Below are 22815 nucleotides of genomic sequence, written 5' to 3' on the forward strand. Positions count from 1 at the left end.
AAATAGTCATCCAGCTGGCCTATTCCTGTGCTGACAGTGTGAGTGGCAATGCTCAACCAAGTGAGGATCCAGCTATGCAACATCCATTATACAACCATGCTGTGAGTCAGTTCCCCTGTTCTGCAGTCCCCTGCCATGCACTAATTATCTCTCCTTGCTTTCACAGGCACATCTGGGAAGCAGCCGAGGGAGTCCACAAGCCAGGTACTTCACTCAAGCCTCAAAGCTGCCTCGGAAGAAGGACACTGAAATTGAAGACCCGTCACAGCACTCACCCACACCCTCCACCAGCACAGAGACACACACTTCGGGACCTAGTTCTAGAGTAGCCTCTGGGTCAGAATCTGGTGAGCACATAGCACTGTCTGATCCACAGCAGGCAGCGGCAGGGACTCCCAAGGTTGCCGGCACTTGGAGGACTGCTGGAGGCCAGAAATCTGTTGAGCTCAAGTCAGACGAGGCACCTCTGGACTCAGTTATGCCTCAGTTACTGTAGCTCCAAAAGCAAACTCAGGAACATGAAGGGATGTCTACTGCATTCCTCAGATAGCATAGCACAATGGAGAAGTCTGTCCGCCTTCAGTCTGAGGCAATAGCGCTAGCATGCCAGCACACAGAGGTCAATACTGGAAGGAAGGCAGCTGCCATGGAGATCTTGGTCAGGATATAGGTCCTGCACTGCTGCGTGGGCTGACTTCCATTGCCAGCACCAGAATTGCCGTCCAACAGTGTCCGCATAAGGGGGATATGGGGCAGCGCAATCTCACTCCAGCTTTCCCTTTGCTTCAAGGCATCAGCCAGGAGCTCTCAGGCACCCATGGGCAGGAGGATTAGCAGGTGCACGCCCCGGGACTATCCACCCAGGTGACTCCAGGAATGTCCGTCCCATCCAAATCTTCTCTTCCTGTGACCCCAGCCGCTCCAGCTCAGCAGGCTGAGGAGGGTGCCACTGCCACACAGCAGGACCCTGGAATGTCTCCACCTCTGCTGTGGTTGTCTGGGGAGCACCAAGATGCAGGGGCAGGGTTAAGAAGATGTAGTTGCAGAGCCAGGGCAGGGTGTTAATCACTGTACATATGTTCACTATTGTAAATAAACTCCCAAGAATGCCTCCGTGTCTATGGCTCCTTGTTCTGATGAGCAGTGTTCATGTCATTCCGATATGGAACCTTGGTTCCTGTACAAGATAAAGGCAGGTGTCTCAGTCCAGGGCCTCTTCCCCATGCAGTGTGTAACCTTCAGGCCAAAGTTATGGTCCAGCTTCACGCTGGACACATTAGTGATGGCTGCACCTCAATGGTTCTTGTCATTGCTGCCAGAATGTTGTGGGCAGGCGTCAGAATTCCGCCATTCTCTCTGTGTGCTCTCAGCACCTTTTGCAATGGGTCTAACCCCCATCTCTTCAGCATCTGTGACCAGTGACAGTGTGTTCCTGAAGGGGTCAGGTTCTGAAGGCTGACAAAAGGATCAGGTGCATTCAAAGTTTCATGGCTGCATCTCTATGATATGACCCTCATCATGGAGAGCAAGCGAGCTGCCCTCAGCCAGACAGGAGTCAGACATTGGCCATTGCAGTGCCAGGTTGTCTAGTGTGCAGCAAGTGGCAATGATGTGTGACACTCTTGGGGGACTGTATTGTGGTGCTCCACCAGACCTGTCAAGGCACCCAGACCTCATTTTCAAAATGCCTATCGTTTGCTCCACCAAAGTCTGGGTCTAGGCATGAGCCTTGTTATAACATCGCTCTGCTGCAGTCTGACACCACCGCATGGGCATCATCAGCCATGTCCTCTGTGGGTAACCCTTGTCCTTGAGGAGCCAACCCTGCATCCACTGAGGCCCCCCGAGGATGTCAGGGGTCTGAGACCTGTTAAGGATGTAGGAGGCATGGACACTCCCTGGTAATGGTGCACAGAGCTGTAGGATGTGTTTGTGGTGGTCACACAGCAGCTGAACATCCAGCGAGTGGAAGCCATTGCGGTTAACATAGTTGACTGCTTGTTGCCATGGAGACCTAAGCTCCACATAAGTGCAGTCAATGGCACCTTGCACCTGTGGGAAAACCAGAAATCTGCACAAATCCCAGCGCTCTTGCTTCCTGTCTCTCCTGATCCTAGGCGAAATGCACAAAGTTGTGTGTCTTCGCGACGATGGTGTCTGTGACCTCCTGGATACACATGTGCGTGGAGGTTTGTGATATCCACCACCATTCTGGCACCACAGGTCACCTATGGAGCCCTGGAAATAGCCACTGTTGTAAACATTGAAAGCTGTGGTCACTTTCACAGTGGATGCCCTCCATGTTCCTATGGCACCAAATCTTGTAGCAGTGGCATATTTGACCGACCAGTTCCTTAGACATGTGCTGTCTTTGGCGACACTGGTTCTTGGTCATCTGCAGAAATAACAGGTGTTGTCTATAGACCCTGGGTCTAGCAAGGCAGCTACAAGAGACAGCTCACTGTGGATTCTCAGCTGCGTGTGCAGCAGGCCCTGTCACCCCTTCATCATCTTGAGGGAGGTGCCCCTCCCTTTGCTGAGCCAGGCACCTCCACCACAATCTCCTTTTTCTCTGCTCTCTGTAAGCCATGAAACAGACCACTAAACCATCAGGCTCCATGATCCTGATGTTCTCCTGCGTAATGAAAGAGAGAGAGGCATGTGGGTTAGCATGGGTGTACTAAGAACCTCTCTCAGTTAAGCCGGAAGGCCCTTTCATGCATGCAGGAGAGTTCTCCACCACTTGGATGGCCAGTGTGCAAAGTGCTCATTGGCTGTCTGAAACCCCACCCACCACCCCACTCCACTTGACCGATTGGCGGCAGCTTCAGCCATTGGACTGCATGCTGTGCTGTCAGCTCAGGGACAGACATTCTCCTAACCCTCGCTGCAAGGCTACACTATTAGCTTGAACCATAATGGATATTGGTTCACACCTTAATAAAGACTTTGCAAGGAGCTGTGGGTGCCACCAAGGGGATTGTACAACTTGCCCTGTCAGCCAATTGTTCTGCTGCCCCCTAAAATCCACATTAGTTTGCAGTCTGTGCCCAAGGATTGACAATTTCTGCAGCACTTGGTGGCACTTTCATGCTTTTGCATTGCTTGAGTGGGCAGAAAAGCTTCAGAGGCCCGACTCCAAGCATGTCAATGGAGCTAGAGCCAAACGGTCTCAGCTGCAGAACAATGCTTGCTTTTGACAAGTTTTTCCAAGTGCATGGCTGCTTCCCTCAACACACCACCACGCCCCTTCCCTCTCCCCCCACCCCCTGGCATGTGCTTGTGTACTGTCTTCAGTCTGTGCTGCCTTGCTCCCCAGCCCCACCCACACTCCAGCCCTTGCCCTAGCACTGTACTGAAAGCCAGCTAGGCAAAAGTGACTTGCCTGTGCACACACCTCCCCTCTCCGAATGCGCGGAAATCTTCCTTGATGTCCTAAAGGTGATGCTCGTGAACGCATCGCAAGTTTGTGTGCACACATATCAGCGTTCCCCTCAAATTTCAGCTTGCCAGGTACACGTAGCTTATATGCAGTTGTGAAACAAATCGACATTGAATCACGCTGATGTGCCCAGATGGTCCAGCATGGGGGCTGATTCCAGCTTATAATTAGATGCAAATATATTAAAATGACATTCCCAGCATGTGGTGGCGGGAAGCGCAGCCCACCATTGACGGGGGGATCGGACGATCACAAACTGGTTTCATGATGGCGCAAAGCCGATTTTTGGACTTATTGCCAAATTTGTGCATCTCTTTCTCACCCACCCCCACCCCCCATGATGCAGAAAGCCAACAGGGCCGGAAAACTACAGCCTTTGTTTCCCAACCTGACTTGCTCCCAACCTGCAAATATCCTTCTTCATGTATGTACGCAACTACCTTTTGAAAGTTGGTAAATGGGCCAGAGGAGTGGCAGTCACCGTCGGATTGCCACTCTGCTCCTTTTTAATCACCCAGGTTGGGAGCTGCACTTTACTTGCCCGCTCTTCCGACTGGGGCCTGGTGGGGATAGTGCAGCATACCTGGTTCCCGAGTCCTTCCAGTGCAGTGCAGCAGTGTTGCGGGAAGGGAAACCACCCCCCACCCCCAGTTTTATGGCACTAGCTGCCATAAACCAAGAACGAAGACCCCTGTGTTGAAATGCCTTAAGTAAGCCAGGGAAGCTGTGTGCAAAAAGAAAGTGGGTAGGGCGGGGGTCGCATCTGGATGTGGGGTGTAGGATGAAGGTCAGAGCTGGAGTGGGCGCGTGATGATCAGTAGTATAGTAACTCAGGAGTTAGAAGTGGTTTCAATCCTTCGAACCTTTCCTGGGTAACTATCTTGCCAAGAGAATTGGAACCATCCAACGGCTCCCAGTCCAGGATAATTGCCCATCAGAAGTTTGAACTTCCCAGGCAATTACCATGCAGCCTTTACATGGGGACTTCCATGGGGTCCCCCAGTGCACCTCCTGGGTACCTCCAGGGTACGACCCCATGAGGAATTCTGGGCCATTATTGAATCTACCTCCATTACCACTTGAGGCAGTGCACTTCTGACAACAATTTGCTGCAGAGGTTTCTTTTCCTCCTCATCTCATCTGATTCTTTGGCCATTTACCTTTAAATTTGTATCCTCCACTTGCAGACCCTCCTGCCACTGGAAACAGTTTCTCTATTATGACCTTTCATAATTTTGAACACCTATCAAACTTCCACCTTCTCATTCTCTGCTATAAAGAGGGTAGAGAACTCTTTGAAAGTAAAAATAGAAAAGCAGAATTTTTTTAAATGGTGAGAAACTGAGAAATTTTGCCATTGGGTGTCATTGTACACGAATTATAGAAAATTAGCAGGCAGGTACAGCAATCAACTAGGAAACCAAGTGATATGTTGGCCTTTATTCTAAGAGAGTGCATAAGAGTGAAACAGTCTTACTACGGTTCTTTAGGGCTTTGATGAGACCAGATTGGAGTACTGTATACGCACTTGGTCTCCTTACCTAAGTAAAGATACACTCGCCTTAGAGAGAGTACAATTAAGGTTAACTAAACTGTTAAGATGAGGGGATTGTCCTATGAAAATAAACTGGACCTATATTCCCTGGAATTTAGAAGAATAAGAGATGATCTAATTGAAAGGTATATAAAATTCTCAAGGGGCTTGATATGGTTGTAGATAGGGTGATTCCCCTGGCTGATGAATTTGGAATTAGGGGTCACGGTCTCAGAATAAGGCACTAGCCATTTAGGATTGAGAGGAGGAGAAAATTCTTAATTCGGATGGTTGTGGATCTTTGAGATTCTCTACCCCAGAGGTGTTTGTAGGTGACTTCTGCAATTACTAATTTTCTTCACTTTGGTGCATATAAATCAAAAAGGAGGAATAAATTAATCTCTTGCTCTGAGTGGATATATGATGCGTATCTGGACCTGCCACCAGTGCTGCTCATATGGAAGAGAGAGCTCTCTTAGTCCCAGTTGCAACTTGTTTTCCGCAGTGAAATGAGTTGAAATTTTAGCTACATAGCTCTACAAATACAGCAGAATTAAAATGGATCTTAATGTATTCATCAGTCACCGTGTTGTAATGAGATCTCCAGCTACTACTTTAATTACCTTCGATCCACATAGCTGGCTGAGACATTGGTGGAGTGGGGGTTTATATAGTGGGTGCCAGTAAATTTGAAGTTGTGCATAAAAATGTTTTAAGTTGACAATAGCTCCTACTATCTTAGTGATTAAGTGCTCAATAAGTGCTGAGTGGTGCAGACAAACCCATGTGCGATTGCTACCAGAAGAGTCTGGGATTCAAAAGTGGCAAGTGAAACCCGAGAATAACATTAGTGGTGGAGACTGAGGGAGAAGTAGGAATGTAGAGCCAGTCTGTTCAGTTGAATAATTATGGGCTTGTGTTTGTGGGAGTACTTCAGATTTTTGGGATTAGTCATGTAGTAAAAATAAATGCGTGCAGTCAAAACACATTTTAATTATTTTATGAACTATAGATGCATGTAATCTGCATGTGTGTGACTGATATCAATAGCAAATGGGATAGTTTAATCATATTGGTTGCATCTGGAGATACTTTTGAAGTTATTGACTTCAAATTTTGGTATATAATAAAAGACCTGTTTTTATAATTTTGATTACTTTCACCTGTGCATTTAGATTAAAATTTGTAGATCATTTCATATCTATCTCCTGAGCAGTCAGGGCCATCATTTCAAAAGTCGTATGCTTTATTTGATTTGGGAACTTGCCATTTTTCACGTTCTAAATAAACACAAAGCTAACGAGCTGGAAGACTCTGCAGTCTGGCAAGAGCACAGACTGACATCGTGTGTGATGTAAATTTAATCTTCATGTTTCTTCATTTTTTCCCCTCCTCACCCAGGCTGCACTCCATTCCCTGTCAGGGTTGACAAGGAATTTGCCTGAACCTGGGTATCTTCCCCTCCCAGAATATAAGGTCCTTTTCAATTACTTCTCACAACTACCCAACAGAGATGAGACTGAAGTGAGAAGGTTAATGTGATCCTTTGTCACGAACAGTTTGCAAGCCAGTTGAACCTTTGAGCTTCTATCTGTATAAGGTATAAATGGCAAAAATGTTCCTGTCCAAATTCCGCCCCTTCTCTCCTGAAGGCACTGACTTAATCTGGGTTCCAACAGCCCACTTTCAGTACTTCAGTCATATAGTTAGTCATATGCATACTTGGACAGTTAAGTATTGGCAAACTATTCTGTTATGGGGATCATCACAGCTCAACCCTGTCCTTGCTCAAGATGCCAAGTGTTACTTTTATCTGAAGCCACCGACAAACAATTAAAAAGCGGGCTATATTTTTCCTGTCTTAGTTCATGGGTGCTGAGGCTAATTATATAGCAACATTGCTCCTATTTCTGGCAGGTATCATCTGACTTACCAAACTAGAGATTGAACCTGGAACTTTCCTGGTCTCTGGGACGCATTCCACGTGGGGATGTGCACACACTGACTTAAGTTGTTGGAGGGGGCGGGGGCTATCAAAATATTTTTCAAGAAGCAAAACATACTTCCTCCTTTGTTCAGCAGATGGCATTTAGTTTTATTGCAGTGAAAAGGCTTTTGTCTGACTCATCAAATGGGCTTTAGCACCTCCAAAGTATTATGTAAACGGAGTAAAAGAAAACTGTAAAAGTCGCATGCAACTTACATCGCATTTAGATAGTTTTAGATAAAATAAACCTTGTATATGGAATATTTTCAGAAAATATTTTTGTTAGATTCAACCTCATCGGGTTGGAGGAAAACATAACCACAGATGGTTAAAGTCTGAGGTTGTTTTGATAGGAAGAAACTGAGGATGCTGGCAATGATTAACGTGGCAAGCTGGTGTAAACAGGAAATTTTTTTTCTGGGTACTCATATTTCTCTGCATGAAATTCAGCCACTATATTTCAGTTCATCTGAGGAGTGACATTGTACCTTTTGTATTTTGCACCCTTTTTAATTCCTTGTGCAATAAGCAGAACATGATTAAGTGGAATTTGGTTAGCTTGATTGTCAATATTAGATCACTAATCCTCGTTGCCTAAGCAAATTTCCTGCTACAAAGCACAAATATTTTTGACTTAGAAGGCAGCAAGAGAGACCAGTTAACCTAGGCAGTACTGTTAGTTTTAGCTGGCTCTTTAATGTTGGAAAATTATATTTTTAAAATGGAAACTAAATTTTGTTCTCCATGTTTAAAGAAAAAATCTGCAAATGCTGGAAGTCTGAAATTAAGACAAAATCTCCTGGCACTGCAGAGTGAACATTTATAAAGAGAAAAGTAAAAAAGAAAAATTCTGTTCAGGTTTCTTAAATTCAGGTGGTGCTATAGTGTGTCACTTTGCAGAAACTCACTGATTTGTGTTTCCAGCATTTTTTGATTTTATTTCTGCATATGTTGCCATTTAAAGTAGTATCTAAATTTTTGTGGTTGTTTGTTGTGTTTTGTTTTTCTTGAGCTGAATCATTGCTAAGGTTTGGTTCCACAGGGTGTTGGAGCTAACTGACCTTGGCACCATGGTACAGGAGGCCATTCAAGCGGGTGGAGTTACCAGGAATGTAGTGGTAGTGGGGGACAGTATAGCCAGAGAGATTGACCCCGCTCTTTGCAGCAAAGAGCAAGAAGTCCAAATGCCTGTCCAGGGCCAGGGTTCAGGACATCGACTCGGGGCTGGAGAGAAACTTGCAGTGGGAGGGGGGTGCCCAGTTGTCATGGTACATGTTGGTACCAGTGACATAAGCAGGACAAAGAAGGTTCTGCTTAGTCAGTATGAGGAGCTTGGCACCAAATTAAGAAGCAGAACCCCAAAGGCCATAATTTCTGGATTATTACCTGAGCTGCGTTCAAATTGCTTTAGGGCAAATCAGATTAGGGAGATGAACATGTGACTCAAAGATTTGTCGTGGGAGAAATGGGTTCTGGTTTGTGGGGCACTGGCACCAATATTGGGGAAAGTGAGGTCTGTACCGTGTTGGGACTGGTGTTCTTGCGAGCCACATAGCTCTGGAAGTAGAGGGTTTCAAAGTAAGTATTGGGGGCAAGGGTATAAATTTGGGAAGATGTGGTAAATCAAAGAGTAGAGCCAAAGCAAAAGAGAAAGGTATTATTACAGGAAATGAAAAACAGACCATGACAGGAAGGGATAGTGTGTACAAATCTAACAGTAAATCAACAGATGAAACTAGAGGTTATAAAAACAATTAAAGGATAAAACTAAAGGCTCAGTATTTGAATGCACAAGGCATTCAAAACAAAACAGATGAACTGAAGAGTGCACACAGAAATAAATAAGTACAATTTGATAGCCATTGCAGAAACATGGCTGTAGGAGGACATGGTTGGGACTTGAATATTGAAGGGTACAGGATATTTAGGAAGGACAGGAATTGATGAAAAGGTGGAGATTTGGCTCTGTTAGTTAATGATGGTATTAGCACAATAGAGAGGGATGACCTAAGTTCAGGAAACCAGGATGTGGAATCGGTTTGGATAGAGATGGGAAATGGTAAAGGGAAGAAGTCACTTGTGGGAGTTGTGTACAGGCCCACTAAGAGAACCACACAGTGGGATGGAGCATAAAGGAAGAATTAAAGGCAGTTTTTCAGAAAGGCATGCCGATAATCATGGGAAATTTTAATCTACTTATAGACTGGAAAAGTCAGGTGGGCAAAGGTAGCATAGATGAGAAGTTCGCAGAATGTTTCTGGGATAGTTTCTTAGATCATATTCTGGAGCTAACCAGAGAGCAGGCTATACTAGACCTGGTATTATGCAACGAGATGAGATGAATTAATGCCCCTAGGTAGCAGCGACCATAATATGATTGAACTTAAGAGGAGAGAGGAATGGGTCTGAGACTATTTTTAAATTTAAATGAGGGCAATTATGAGACCATTAAAACAGAACTAGCTAGAGTGAATTGGCAAATTAGCTTAAGGAATAGGTCAATAGAGAGGCATTGGCAAACATTCAAGGGGATATTTCAGAATGCGCAGAATAGATGCACTCCAATGAGTAGGAAAATGTCCAAGGGTTGGACACACCATCTGTGGCTAACTAGAAAGGTTAAAGATAGTAGCAAGCTTAAAGAAAAAGTATATAATTATGAAAAGATAGATGGAAGACCAGAATATTGGGCAGAACATAAGGACAGCAAAGGATGACTATCAGATTAATAAGGAGGGAAAAATTAAAGTTTGAAAGAAAGCTAGCCAGAAATATAAAAAAGAATTTCTATAAATATTTAAAAAAGAAACATTAACAAAGTGAGCTTTGGTCCTATAGAAAGTGAGTCTGGAGAATTGATAATGGAAAACAAGGAAATGGCAGATGAATTGAACAGGCATTTTGCATCGGTCTTCACTATAGAGGATACAAGTAACATCCCAGAAGCAGCTATAAATCAGAAAAAAGGGAGGGAGGAACTCGGGAAAATTACAACCACCAGAGAAGTGGTGTGAGGTAAATTGTTGGAGCTTCAGGCTGGCAAGTGCCCGGGTCCTGATGGACTTCATCCTAGGGTCCTAAAATAAGTGGCTGGTGAGACAGTTGATGCATTGGTTTAATTTTCCAAAACTCCTTAGATTTGGGGAAGGTCCCGTTAGATCGGAAGAGAGCAAATGTAACTCCATTATTCAAAAAGGGAGGGAGACAGGAAGCAGGAAACTACTGCCAATTAGCTTAACACCTGTCATAGGGAAAATGTTGGAAGCTACTATTAAAGAAACTATAACAGATAAGGTCAAGATAATCAGGCAGCGTCAACATGGCTTTGTGAAAGGGAAGTCAACTTATTGGAGTTCTTTGAGGAAGTAACATGTGCTTTGGATAGAGGCGAACTGGTGGATGTACTGTACTTAGATCCCCAGAAGGCTTTTGATAAAGTGCCACATCAAAGGTTATTGCGGAAAATAAAAATCATGCTATGGGAGTAACATATTGGCATGGAAAGAAGATTGGTTGGGTAACAGGAAGCAGCGAGTAGGCATAACTGGGTCTTTTTTCAGGTTGGCAAGATGTAACGAGTGGTGTGCCACAGGGATCAGTGCTGGGACCTCAACTGTTGACAATTTATATAAATGACTTGGATGAAGGGATGGATGGGATGGTTGCCATTTGCTCATGACACAAAGATAATTAAAAAAGGAAGTTATGAAAAGGACATAAGAAGGCTACAAAAAGATTATAGATAGCTTAAGTGAGTGGGAAAAGATCTGGCAAATGGAGTAAAATGTGGGAAAATGTGAAATGGTCCATTTTGGCAGGAAGAATAAAAGAGAAGCATATCTAAATGGTGATAGATTGCAGAGCTCTGAGATGCAGAGGGATCTGGGTGTCTTAGTGCATGAATCGCAAAAGGCTAGTATGCAGGTATAGCAAGTGATTAGGAAAGCTAATAGAATGTCATCATTTATTGCAAGGGGAATCAAATATAAAAGTAGGGAGGTTATGCTTCAGTTATACAGAGCACTAGTGAGACCACATCTGGAGTATTGTACAGTATTGGTCACCTTATTTAAGAAAGGATGTAAATGTTTTAGATGCATTTTAGAGAAGGTTTGCTGGACGAATACCAGGGATGGATGGGTTGTCTTATAAGGAAAGGTTGAACAGGCTAGGCTTGTATCTGCTGGAGTTTAGAAGAGTAAGAGGTGATTCGATTTAAACCTTTAATATCCTGAGGGGCCTTGACAGGGTGGATATGGAGAGTATGTTTCCTCTTGTGGGAGAATCTAGAACTAAGGGTCACTGTTTAAAAATAAGGGGTTGTCCATTTAAAACTGAGATGAGGTGAATTTTTTTCTGAGGATCGTAAACCTTTGGAACTCTCTTCCTGAAGAGGAGGTGGAAGTAGAGTCTTTGAATATTTTTAAGGCAGAGGTGGATAGATTCTTGGTAAGCAGGGAAGTGATAGGTTATCAGGGATAGGCGGGATGCAAATTTGAAGTTACTATCAGATCAGCCATGATCTTATTAAATGGCGGAGCAGGCTCAATGGGCCAAATGGCCTATTCCTGCTCTTTGTTCATATGGACACCTGATACTGCACCCACATGGGAGCTTTGACATACTGCATGCATATCATTTTGATTGTCACAACTGAACCTGCTCCGGTTTTGAGGTTACCAAAAGTGCACTTTTCACCCTCACTAAATCAAAGGAACTGAGACCAATTATGTTGTTCCCATCAAGGACAGGATTGAGATCAGCTAATTCAATGCAAATGAGAGATTGCACCTTGGATAATCTGCATTTGTATGAATTAACTTTCATAAGAAATAAACTCATTAAGCCATCAGTGGGTACTTGTGTGTGTTGTATGTTGTGATTTTCAAATCAGAATGAGATTGGTATGATCAATAATGTGCAGAGTAAGGCGCAATAGAGAATGACAATACCAAGAACTGCTCCTATTGAATAGGTACAACAGGATCCTTGCTATCCATGATCTTAAAGATGAAGACTGTCTGTCAGAAGGCCAGGAAGAATCCTGACCGTATCACTTTGGAGTAGTAGGCTGTCAAAAACAGGGAGGAGGAGGAGTGGAAGCATAATTTTATAGGGCATTCAATAATTATGGGGGCAGATAGTATCCTTTGTAAACAGGATTGAGAACTCCATATGCTGCCTACCTGGTGCCAGGGTGAGGGACATCTCGAACTGGCATGAAACTATCAGAGAGGGTAAGCGAGGATTCAGACGCTGTGGTCCATATTGGAGCCACTAAAATAGGAAAGCTTAGACAAAAGGTTCTTGTTGAGTAGGAGGAGCTAAATTTAAGAACAGAACCTTAATGGTAATGGATTCCTCAATTATTACATGAGCAATGTGCAAATTGGCAAAGGAATAAACAGATTAGGGAGGTGAATAAAAACGAAGTGCTGGAAAAACTCAGCAATTCTGGCAGCAACTGTGGAGAGAGAAACAGAGTTAATGTTTCAAGTCCAATATGACTCTTACCTGGAACTGAAGATGGATAGAAATGTGATAGGTTTTACGCTGTTGAAAAGGGGGAGGGGGCCATATGGGACTAAAGGGAAGGTTGGATAGGTTAGAGAGCAGGGACTTTAAATAACTAGGATGCCATGGAACAAAAGACAAAGGGGCTGGTAATAGTAGTGAAGATACAAAGCATTGGTCCGGATGATGTGTTAATACCAGAATAAAGATCAGCTCTGTCTGAAGGCATAAACATGAAAACAAGATACAAACTGGTGGGGTGGGGGGATTTCAGAGTGGAGGACAGAGTTCATGGTCTGAAGTTGTTAAACTCAAAGTTGAGTCTAGAAGGCTGTAAAGTGCCTAACCGGAGCATGAGGTGCTATTACTCCAGTTTGCGTTGGGCTTCACTGGGACATTACAACAGGCCAAGGTCAGAAATGTGAGCATGAGAGCAAGATGGTGAATTGAAATGGCAAGCGACCAGAAGACCGGGGTCATGCAGATTGAGTGGAGCTGTTCCGCAAAGCAGTTATTCAGTCTGCATTTGGGGTCCCTAAGGTAAAGGACACTGCTTGGTGAACAGCGAATATAGTAGAGATGGTTGAAAAAAGTACACCTGGAAGGTGAAGGCAGGGGGAGAATACCTTGCTGAAGGCATAATGTGGGAAAACAGAATCCCATTTCTTAGGACTCTGACACCAGTAATAGGACAGGAGGAATTATGCCAGTGGAACGAGCTTCACCAGAATCAGGCTGGGACACAGGTCCAAGAGGAAAGTTTAAATTAGGTGGACTCAAGGACTTTATAACCCAGTAAATGGTTGGGGTGGGGGGTGCTCAGGTGCAAAGGATAGCATAAATAGTTCACAAGTGAAAAGGGAAGCAAGCAGAGCAATAATAAAAATTGTGCTTTGAGCATTACAGGTAAAGGTAAAACTAAAAGACTCAAAGAAAACACTCAGAAGAGAGAAATAGAAATGTCAATAAAACATAAAAGCAGAAGGACAAGTTAGGTTGTGTGGCCCAAAGAAGTGTTTTTTATACAAATGCATCGAGTATAAGGAACAAAAAATAAATAAATTACGCAAGTGCAAAATTAACTTGGAGAGTATGACATGGTACCCATTTCTGTGACATGACTGCTAACAGTCAGGAATCTGATCCAAATATATACTTGGTTATAAATCTACAGGAAAGATAGGGAACATAGCAGAGGGGGAGGAGTAGCCTCAGGGCTTAAATATGCAACAAATTCACTAGTAAGAGGATAGATATAACAAGTATAAGCAGGTAGAATTAAGAAATGGTAAAAGATTTTAAGACTGTACTGGGAGTTCTGGTAGCAACTGTGAAGTAGTCAATTGTATCACTGCAGAGTTAGACAAGCAGTGTGGTTTTAATGGGGAATTTTTAGCATTCATACAGATTCACTCATGTCAGAAAGAGTGGAAGGTGTTCAAGAAAAGATGTGATACATATTCCTCTTGAGGTAAGAGCTCTGGATGGGAGCATTGCCAGCTAGACCGGTATTTGTTGTCCATCCCTAATAGCCCTTGAGAAGGTATTGATAAGCCACCACCTTGGTCCATCGGGTGTAAGTACGCTCACAGTGCTGTTGGGAAGAGAGTTCCAGGATGGGGAAAACGTGGCCCAAGTGCATAGATCAGTTTCCCTCTGAAGTCCTTTGTACAGATGGAGCTCAAATATAGTCATATATTTATAATGTAGTTCCAAATCAGGATGGTGTGTGGCTTGGAGGGGAACTTGCAGGTGGTAGTGTTCCAATGCATCTGTTCTTGTCCTTCCAGAGGTTGCAGATTTGGAAAATGCTGTTGAAAGAGCCTTGGTGAGTTGTTGCTGTGCATCTTATATATAGTACACACTGCCGCAATTGTGTGTCAGTAGTGGGATGAATGAATGGTGGATGAGGTGCTGATTAAATGGGGGCATTTTTTCCTTGATTTGCTGAGATTCACGGTGAGTTGCTGCATCGTGGTGAATTGGGGTGCAATGTGTATCGGCACAGGTATTCAAGGGTGTTGGGGACAACTTGAGGATTCCAGTGTTCAGTTGAACATCAACCAGCCGAGTGTGGTTTCTTCTAGTCCATACCAGTGCACAGTATTCAGCTACAGAGTACATAAGGGCCATTGCTGAAATCCATTGTACTGCTGGTGAGGCTCTCCAACTGGTGTTTGCCAGTTTCTGGATTAAGTTGACTCTTGACTTCGTCTTGGTGCTTTTAGGAAAGAGGTGGTCAGGAACAATATGAGTCCATTGAAAACAAGTAATGGTGATATTGTAAGTGAAAATGAGGATGTAGACATGCTGAATAATACTTTGTATCAGTATTTAGCGTAGAGGAAGTGGATATAATGTCTGCAATCCCAAGAAACTAATATTGAATTGGGGACAATAGCTCATTAAAATTAATATAATCAAAATAATATTGATGAAAATAATGGTACGAGGATGTAATAAATCCCGAGGTTCAAATGACTTTCATCCCAGGGTTGGAAGGAAGTAGGTTAAAAACATTACAGATGACATAGCTATGATCTTCCGAGGTTTTCTCAATTTTGGGAATCATTCATATAGACTGGCAAGTGGCACATCCTATTTACAAATGGTGAGAGGGGGAAAGCAGGGAATTATAGACAAGTTAGCCTAACATCTGTGATTGGGAAATTACTAGAGTCTATCATTAAGGCAAGAGCGTTTGAAGACCCTGAAAATTTTCAGCTGGTCAGGGAGAGCCAGCACAGATTTATAAAAGATGGGTCATGCTTGATAGTCACCTGTCCAGCACTTGGGTCTATGTGGATTTCTGGAAGGCATTTGATAAAGTCCTTCATAAGAAACTGTAGGCTAAAATTGAAGCTCATGAAATTGAAGGTAAATTGTTAACCTGGTTAGGAAGTTGGCTGAGTTGCAAGAGGAGGTGAGCAGGGGTAATGGGCAGGTACTGCCTGATTGGCAAGGAGTGGCTAGTGGTATTCCACAAGGATCTGTGTTGCGGCCACAGCTGTTCACCACATATCCAAGTTTGCTGATGACACAAATATAGTTAGCATTGTAAGCAGTGTAGATGAAAGCATAAAATTGCAAAGAGGTATGTTACTGGATAAGGGGACTGGTTAGATAGTTGCCTAGATGGCTTGCATGTGGTTCAGCTGTGCAGGTTTGATTCCCATTCTGGCTGAGGTAGACTGGGACCTGCCTCCTCGCCCTGAATGCAATTGGAAAGTGCAAACCATCACTGACAAAAGCAGCCAAGGAGATAACCCCAGATGATGCATTAGCTGACAATGAGTCAAGGACCTGCCTTCAGGAGGAGCACACAGTAATGAATAAATTACTAGCAAAACTGTGACAAACGAGTTTCAACATAAGCAGATGTGAAGTCATTCACTTTGAATCTAAAAAGGAGGTACTTCTTTAAATGGCTATGTCAGGAAAAAATAGATGTGCAAGGAGACTTAAAGATCCGTAATTCATTAAAATGTCGTGGACAGGCACATAAAATAATAAAAAAGATTAATTAATAGAATGCTGACATCTGTATCTTGAAGACCAGGTTTTAGAAGTTTTGTTACAGCTGTACAAAGAACAGATTAGAACACATCTTGAATATTGAGAGCAGTCCTGGGTAGTTACATCTTAGCAAGAGTGCATTGACCTCTGAGGGATTGCAGTGTAAATTTATCAGAATGATACCTGGACTCCAAGGATTTTACATAACAAGATTACACAAACTTAAGTTTTATTCTTTGGAATTTAGTAGGTTAAGGGGTAATATGATAGAAATTTTCAAGATATTAAGGGCAAATACTAAGATCGATAGAGAGAGGGTATTTCTGCAGTTGAGAAGCCTTGGGCTAGGGGGGTTATACACCTGGCTCAAATTTTTAGTCTTTCTGGAGTGAAGTTAGGAAACACTTGTATGTACAAAAAATGGTAATGTCCAGAGCTCTCTCCCACAGATGATATTTGATGCTGGGTCAATTGTAAATTTTTAATCTGAGATTCTTAGATTTTAGTTAAACAGATATTAAGGGATTATGGAAAAAGGTACATATGTGGAGTTAGATCACAGATCAACCATGATCTCATTGAATAATGGAACAGGCTTGAGTGGCTCCTTCTGTTCCTATGTTCAGAGAAAATGTGATTAAGCTCATGAACTTTGTGACTAAGGTCATTCAATGCTTCCACTTGCTCACCATTCACCCCTAGCTCTGAAGTTGTGTCTTCCTTGTATCTATCTCTTTTCCTTGCTTGCTGATCATCTTGTATATGAAACCAGGGAGCTGGAGTAGCTCAGTGGGTAGTTCTCCTGTCTCTGAGCCGGATAGCCCGGGTTCAAGTCCCACTCCGGGCCATCTTCACCACGGAAAAACCTAGCTACTGATGCAAGCAAGCCAGTATATATCAGTGCTGGCCCCCAGCCCAGATAAATGGTGGCAGGAAGGGCATTTGGCTGTAAAAGCACCCACCAAATCCAAGAAAAAATGTTGGTTGATATGAAGGTTAATCAACTAGCATTGTGGCAACCTCAGAGCATGGGAAAAGCTGAAAGGGGAAGGAAAGATCTTATACATGAGACACTCTTCCTGCTTCGTTGACCATATTCCTTTTAAACTGCTTGCCATTCATCTTTGCTCCTTGGCCCTAATGCTAGCTGGCATTGTAAACATATACTTGTTACATATCCTCAAAACTAACTGTAGATCATGGTGGAAAGGGTCCATCATGATGTCATTGTCCCCCTCATTTAAAAAATTTAGCATCACCCACTCCTCAAAACAAATCTTAAATGCTTTATTCTTGCAAACTGTTGCCCCATTTCCAACCTCTTTCCTTTCAAGACATTTGTCCATATTTAACACAACTGCCATGTTTGAATCTCTCCAGTAAGGTTTATTTCCCTGCCATGGTGCTGAAATGGCCCTAATCAAAGTTTTGAATGACATGCTGTGACTGTTCCCCCTCCTTCCCCCGCTGTCTCCAGCTTTTGACATGGTCAACCACATCCTTTCCCTCCAAGACCACCTCTGTTATCCAGCTTGGTAGGATTGCCCTCACTTGTTCCATTCTTTCTTACTGGAGTAACTCCAGCTAATGGCCTCTTTTCCCAGCCCTGTACTGTTAGTTCTGGATTCCCTCAAGTATCTTTTCTTTGGACTTCCTGCTGTACCTCATCTACATGCTGCCTTGTAGCATTGTCATCCAGAGAGATGGAGTCAAGTTCCACATGTACAATGATGACGCACAACACTATGGGCGGAATCATCCCAGATCTGCACTAATCGCAGTAGTGGGCGGGTAAAACAACGTTTTACACATCGGCCGCAATGGCGTATCACCCCAAATCCACCACATTAATCATGTATTCATGGGAAACACACCGTTTTGATGGCAGGCGGGCTCCGATTCGCCTGCCAAGCCATCACCTCGTCACTTCATCATGCCGGGCGCCACGTTTAAAGTACAGCCGCTAGCACACCTCTCAGTGCTTCCAGCCCAGTACTGCTGAAAATAAGACATGGCCTTGAAAGGCAAGAAGACTGCAGCCCCCAGGTTTAGTGACACACACCTCGAGCGTCTTTTGGACTCTTGTGGAGGCGTGCCCTAATGTCCTCTAACCCCAATCTAGCCGCAGGAAGGGCAGCAACATTGCAGTTCCAGCTTAGTAGGCGATGGCAGTGGTGATCAGTGCCAATTCTGCACTGACGAGGTTGATCATCCAATTCAGACAGAAGATGAATGATCTCATCCATGCCACGAGGGTAAGATAACTGGCTCATCACTCTAAACTCACACACTCAAGCCCATCACTCATTCGCTGGCATCAAACTTTCTGCCAGCTCAAGGGACGTCATTCTGTCACACACACCCTCACACCTCCACCTGGCCTCATCTCCTCTGGAGACTGGCTCCTCTGCCCTCACCACCTTGAGGCCACTTGCACAGATCAACTTGTGTCCCCACACAAAGCCTAGGATACCCCTTTCCCCAATACAGCTCTCACCTTGCACCCTCTTCCCTTGCCTGAGGCCACTTCTCTCCCTTCCCCAAGCAAGCCCTAGCCCTGCAGCCGTATAAAGGCACTCCCGCCTTATGGCTGGTCTGGTAGATAGAAACCTGCTCGTGAGCCCCCCTAAAAGTGCAGTAGTGCTATCTGCAAAGCTTGCTGCTGATGACTGCGAGTGCTGCCTGAAGCAAGATAAGCATACAAACCTTGATGTCCCAAGCGAAGTGCAGCTCATCAGGTGCGCATCACTTTTATGTGCAGTTGTGAAAATGTCAGTGTGCAATCATGCCGACATGAGCAGACGATCCAGCATGGGGGAGATGAGTCCAGTGGGCTAGCCTTATAATGGTATGTAAATGTATTTAAATGAGGTTCCCGACGTCTGACGGCAGAAAACGGCCCACCATCGATGGGCTGAGTAGACAATCGCAAACTAGTTTCATGACATTGACGTTGGTCTTATATCTCTAGCTTTCTCAACCCCTCTGTGGCTTTGGCACTGTCAGATTGCCTGTCTGTTATCCAGTCATAGATAGGCTGCAATTTTCTTCCATCAGCCATTTGGAAACAAAAGCTAATATTGTTGGTTCCCACCTAAAACTCCATACTGTTGTGATTAATTCTAGTACCCTCCCTGGCTACTGAAGACTTTTCACAACCTCTGCGTTCTATTTGACTCTGAGATGAGCTTCCAACATATCCTTCTCATCACAAATTACTACCTACTCCTTCCTAAGTTCATCTGCTAAAATTCTCCTTATGCCTTTGTAACTCGAATATTCCAATGCTATTTATCCCCCTTACTCATAAACTTTAACTCATCCAAAACTCTGCTGCCCATATCCAATTCCTACACCTTGTGCTGTTTACCTATTACTTCTGACTTGATTCTGTCTATTGCCCCCTGGTTTTCCCATTTCATCCAATTTAAAGTTCTCATCCTTGTTTTTAAATTCCTTAATGGCCTTCAGTGACATCATAATGGACCCTTTTCAGGATATTCCACCATGATCTACAGTTAGTTTTGAGGATATATAACAAGTGTCTGTGCAGATGTAGTAATGGTAATATTTGAATACAACAATGCACCTCATCTGTAGTGTTGCTAGATTCCTTATTGTTTACGTACTTCCGATGTCCTCCTAGCTATCCACCCAATGTGTAATATATACACAGGTAGAATTTCTAAATAATTAATTAACTGCAGATTTAGAAACGTTAAACATGTTGCTGCAGTAGTGTTGCTCCATGCTGAGAATTTGCCTTGTTCCTTTCGATAGGTGCAAGAACTGAGCACAGTTCATGTATCCAAACTGCCAGCAGTCTTCTGACATCTACGAATTTATCAACTTTAAAGATCGTAGACTCCTGTGAGACCTCACCACAACAGGAAAACACAACTCTTCAAACTGTTTTAACCAACCAACAAGCAACTTCTGCACCTCATGGTATGTATTATGATGAACTGTGCAACATGTGTCTCCTTCAAGAGAGCACAGGCTTCTTGAGCATCTTTCAGCACTTAACTGACTAGCTTTGGAAATATGAGAACAGCCTGTGGTGACTCTAATTTTCAATTAAATAAACCTAAAGTTGAACCATATTTAAGATTAGGAACCCAAGAGCTCTCTTTTCCCCACTCCTGGGGCTGCCTTTTTGAGTGCTAATGGACTTAAGTCCAACCTTTTTAAAAAAAACTTAACACTTAAGTTGTTAAACTACTTTTTAAAAACTGTTCTGAGAACATTGCAATTTTTAAAAATTGTAAATCTCAGCAGATGATCTATTATGTCTGTACAAACTCCATATCACAGTTATTCATGCTTTCATTTTCCTGTTTTTGTTCCCAAAACTTAAATTATTTTTTCCCCAAGTGTTTAATTTAATTCCACCTCAAATGTCATTATTAAAATATAATTAGGGGTCAGCTTCCACATGTTTGTCAAAGATACCTAGCATTGGAATTCCAATATTCCTTAGATTTGCGAATGCTCCCATAAGATTGGAAGTTAGCAATTTCACATCAGTTTTCAAGAAAGGAGAAAGTGAGAAAGACCAGTTAGCCTAACATCAGTTGTTGGGAAAATGCTGGAATCTGTTATTAAAGGACTCTTAACAATACACTTAGAAAAACATTGTATGATAAAACAAGTAAACATGGCTTTACTAAAAGCAAATGCTATTTGACAGATTTAATGGTTTTTTGATGATGTAACTAATAGAGTAGATAAAGGGGAACCAGAAGATGCTGTATGCCTGGATTTCCAAAAGGCATTCAATAAGGGGCTGCACAAAAGTTTAATAGGCAAGATAAGGGCTCATGGAGTTGGGGTAATAGTATATTAGCATGTATAGAGCAATGGTAAATGGATAGAAAGCAGAGAAAGGGTGTAAAAGGGCTTTTTACAAGTTGGCAGGCAGTGAATAGTGGAGTGGCACAAGAATCAGTGCTGAACCCTTAGCTATTTGCAATCTATATTAATGACTTGGATGAAAAGATGGAAAGTAATGTATCTAAGTTTGGTGATGATACCAAACTAGATTGAAAGGTAAGTTGTAGGGAGGAGACAGAGAGACCACAAAGAGATGTAGACAGGTTAAGTGAGTGAGTAACAAGATGATAGATGGAGGATAATGTGGAGTTATTTACTTTGCTTGTAAGAATAGAAAAGCACAATATTTTTAAAAGGTGTGAAACTTGTGTTGATGTTTAAAGAGACTTGGGTATATTCGTTCAAGGAAGGCAGAAAGTTAGCATGCTGGTGCAGCAAGCAATTAGGAAGCCAAATAGCATGTTGGCCTTTATTGCAAGGGGATTGGAGTACAGGACCAAAGAAGTTTGCTACAATTGTACAGGGTTTTGGTGAATCTGGAATGCTGTGTGCAGTTTTGGTCTCCACACTTATGAAAGGATATACTTGCTTCGGAGGTGGTACAGCAAATGTCCACTAAGTTGGTCCCTGAGGCGAGGGGGTTGTCCTATGATGAGAAACTGAGTAAATTGAGCTTATATTTTTCAGAATTTAGGGGAGTGAGACACAATCTCATTGAAATCTGCAAGACTCTGAAAGGACTTGGTAGGGTGGATTGGTAGGCTGAGGGATTGTTTCAGTTGGTCGGGGAAAACATGGGAGCACAGTCTCAGGATAAGGGGCCAATCATTTAGGACTGAGATAAGAAATTACTTCACTCAAAGGGTGTGAATCTTTTGGAATTCTCTACCTCAGAGGGTTGTGAATGCTCCATGGGTGAATACATTTAAGACTGGGATAGACAGATTTTTGGTTTCTCAGGGAATTAAGGGACATAAGGAGCAGGCATGAAATGGAGTTGGAGCTCAAGATCAGGCATGATCGTATTGACTGGTAGAGCAGGCTCAATGGGCCATCTAGTCCACTCCTATTTTTTGTGCTCACTGTCTCTCTAGCTCTGGCATTCTACCACCTTGCTTAGCCATTCAACACTGCATCTCACATCAAGGTCTGGGTATGTCTTAACCTTGTTCAGCTCAATATTGGGAAGATTGAAGTTGTGAACTTTGACCTCCCACCGCAACCACTGTTCCCTCTCTATTGATTTCATCAACTTCCCATCACTCTTTCAGGCTGATCCAGACTGCACAGCACCTCTGTGTTCTGCTTGGTCCTTAACTGAACTTCAGATCTAATATCTTCTGCATTAAAAAGCCCACTTTCTTCCACCTTCATGACATCATCTGCCTCCACATTAACCTCAATCCCTCTGCCGCTGACTCCTTATATATATACACCTCCATTACTTCCAGATTCAACCATTTCAGTGCACTCTTTTCTGGCTTCCCATCTTCCACCATTCATAACCTCCAACTTGTTCAAAGCTTTGCTTTCATGTTTCCTATCCCTCACTCGGTTTCTCTTGCACATTACTCCAGTTCTTATTCACCTGCATTAGCTCCTTTTACCCCAGAGTATCAAGTTTAAAAGCTTACCTTCATATGCTTCAGTAGCTTTTAGTACAGCCTGTCTACATTATCCTCCTTTTGCCCTCTAATCCCTTGTCCCAGTATATTGTTTTTACAAACTTCCTCACCACGTTTGTTAAAAGCTGTGGCCTGTAATTGCCAGGTTTATTCATCTCCCTTTCCTTGAATAAGGATTTAACATTTACAGTCCTCCAGCCTTTTGACACTATTCCTGTATTTGAGGAGAATTGAAAGGTTATGGCCAGCATCACCTCAACTAGCTTCACTCAGCAGCCTACATTCCATCCCAATTGAATCAGGTGACTTATCCACTTTGAAATACTGCCAGCATTCTTGTGCCTTGTCTTTTATCTATTTTTAT

General features: G+C 43.2%; 1 protein-coding gene across 5 annotated transcripts in view; it reads left to right on the plus strand.

Moving 5' to 3' along the window:
* Positions 1 to 22815, plus strand: part of kank1a (KN motif and ankyrin repeat domains 1a) — a 230304-nt gene that overhangs the window by 176295 nt on the left and 31194 nt on the right. For all 5 annotated transcript variants that reach the window (XM_041186282.1, XM_041186281.1, XM_041186280.1 and 2 more), the window contains one exon: positions 19774 to 19941. In XM_041186282.1, coding sequence (XP_041042216.1) covers positions 19774 to 19941 — 168 coding nt within the window. The remainder of the gene's footprint in view (positions 1 to 19773; positions 19942 to 22815) is intronic.

This window comes from Carcharodon carcharias, chromosome 4 (genome assembly GCF_017639515.1).
Source record: "Carcharodon carcharias isolate sCarCar2 chromosome 4, sCarCar2.pri, whole genome shotgun sequence".
NCBI lineage: Eukaryota > Metazoa > Chordata > Chondrichthyes > Lamniformes > Lamnidae > Carcharodon > Carcharodon carcharias.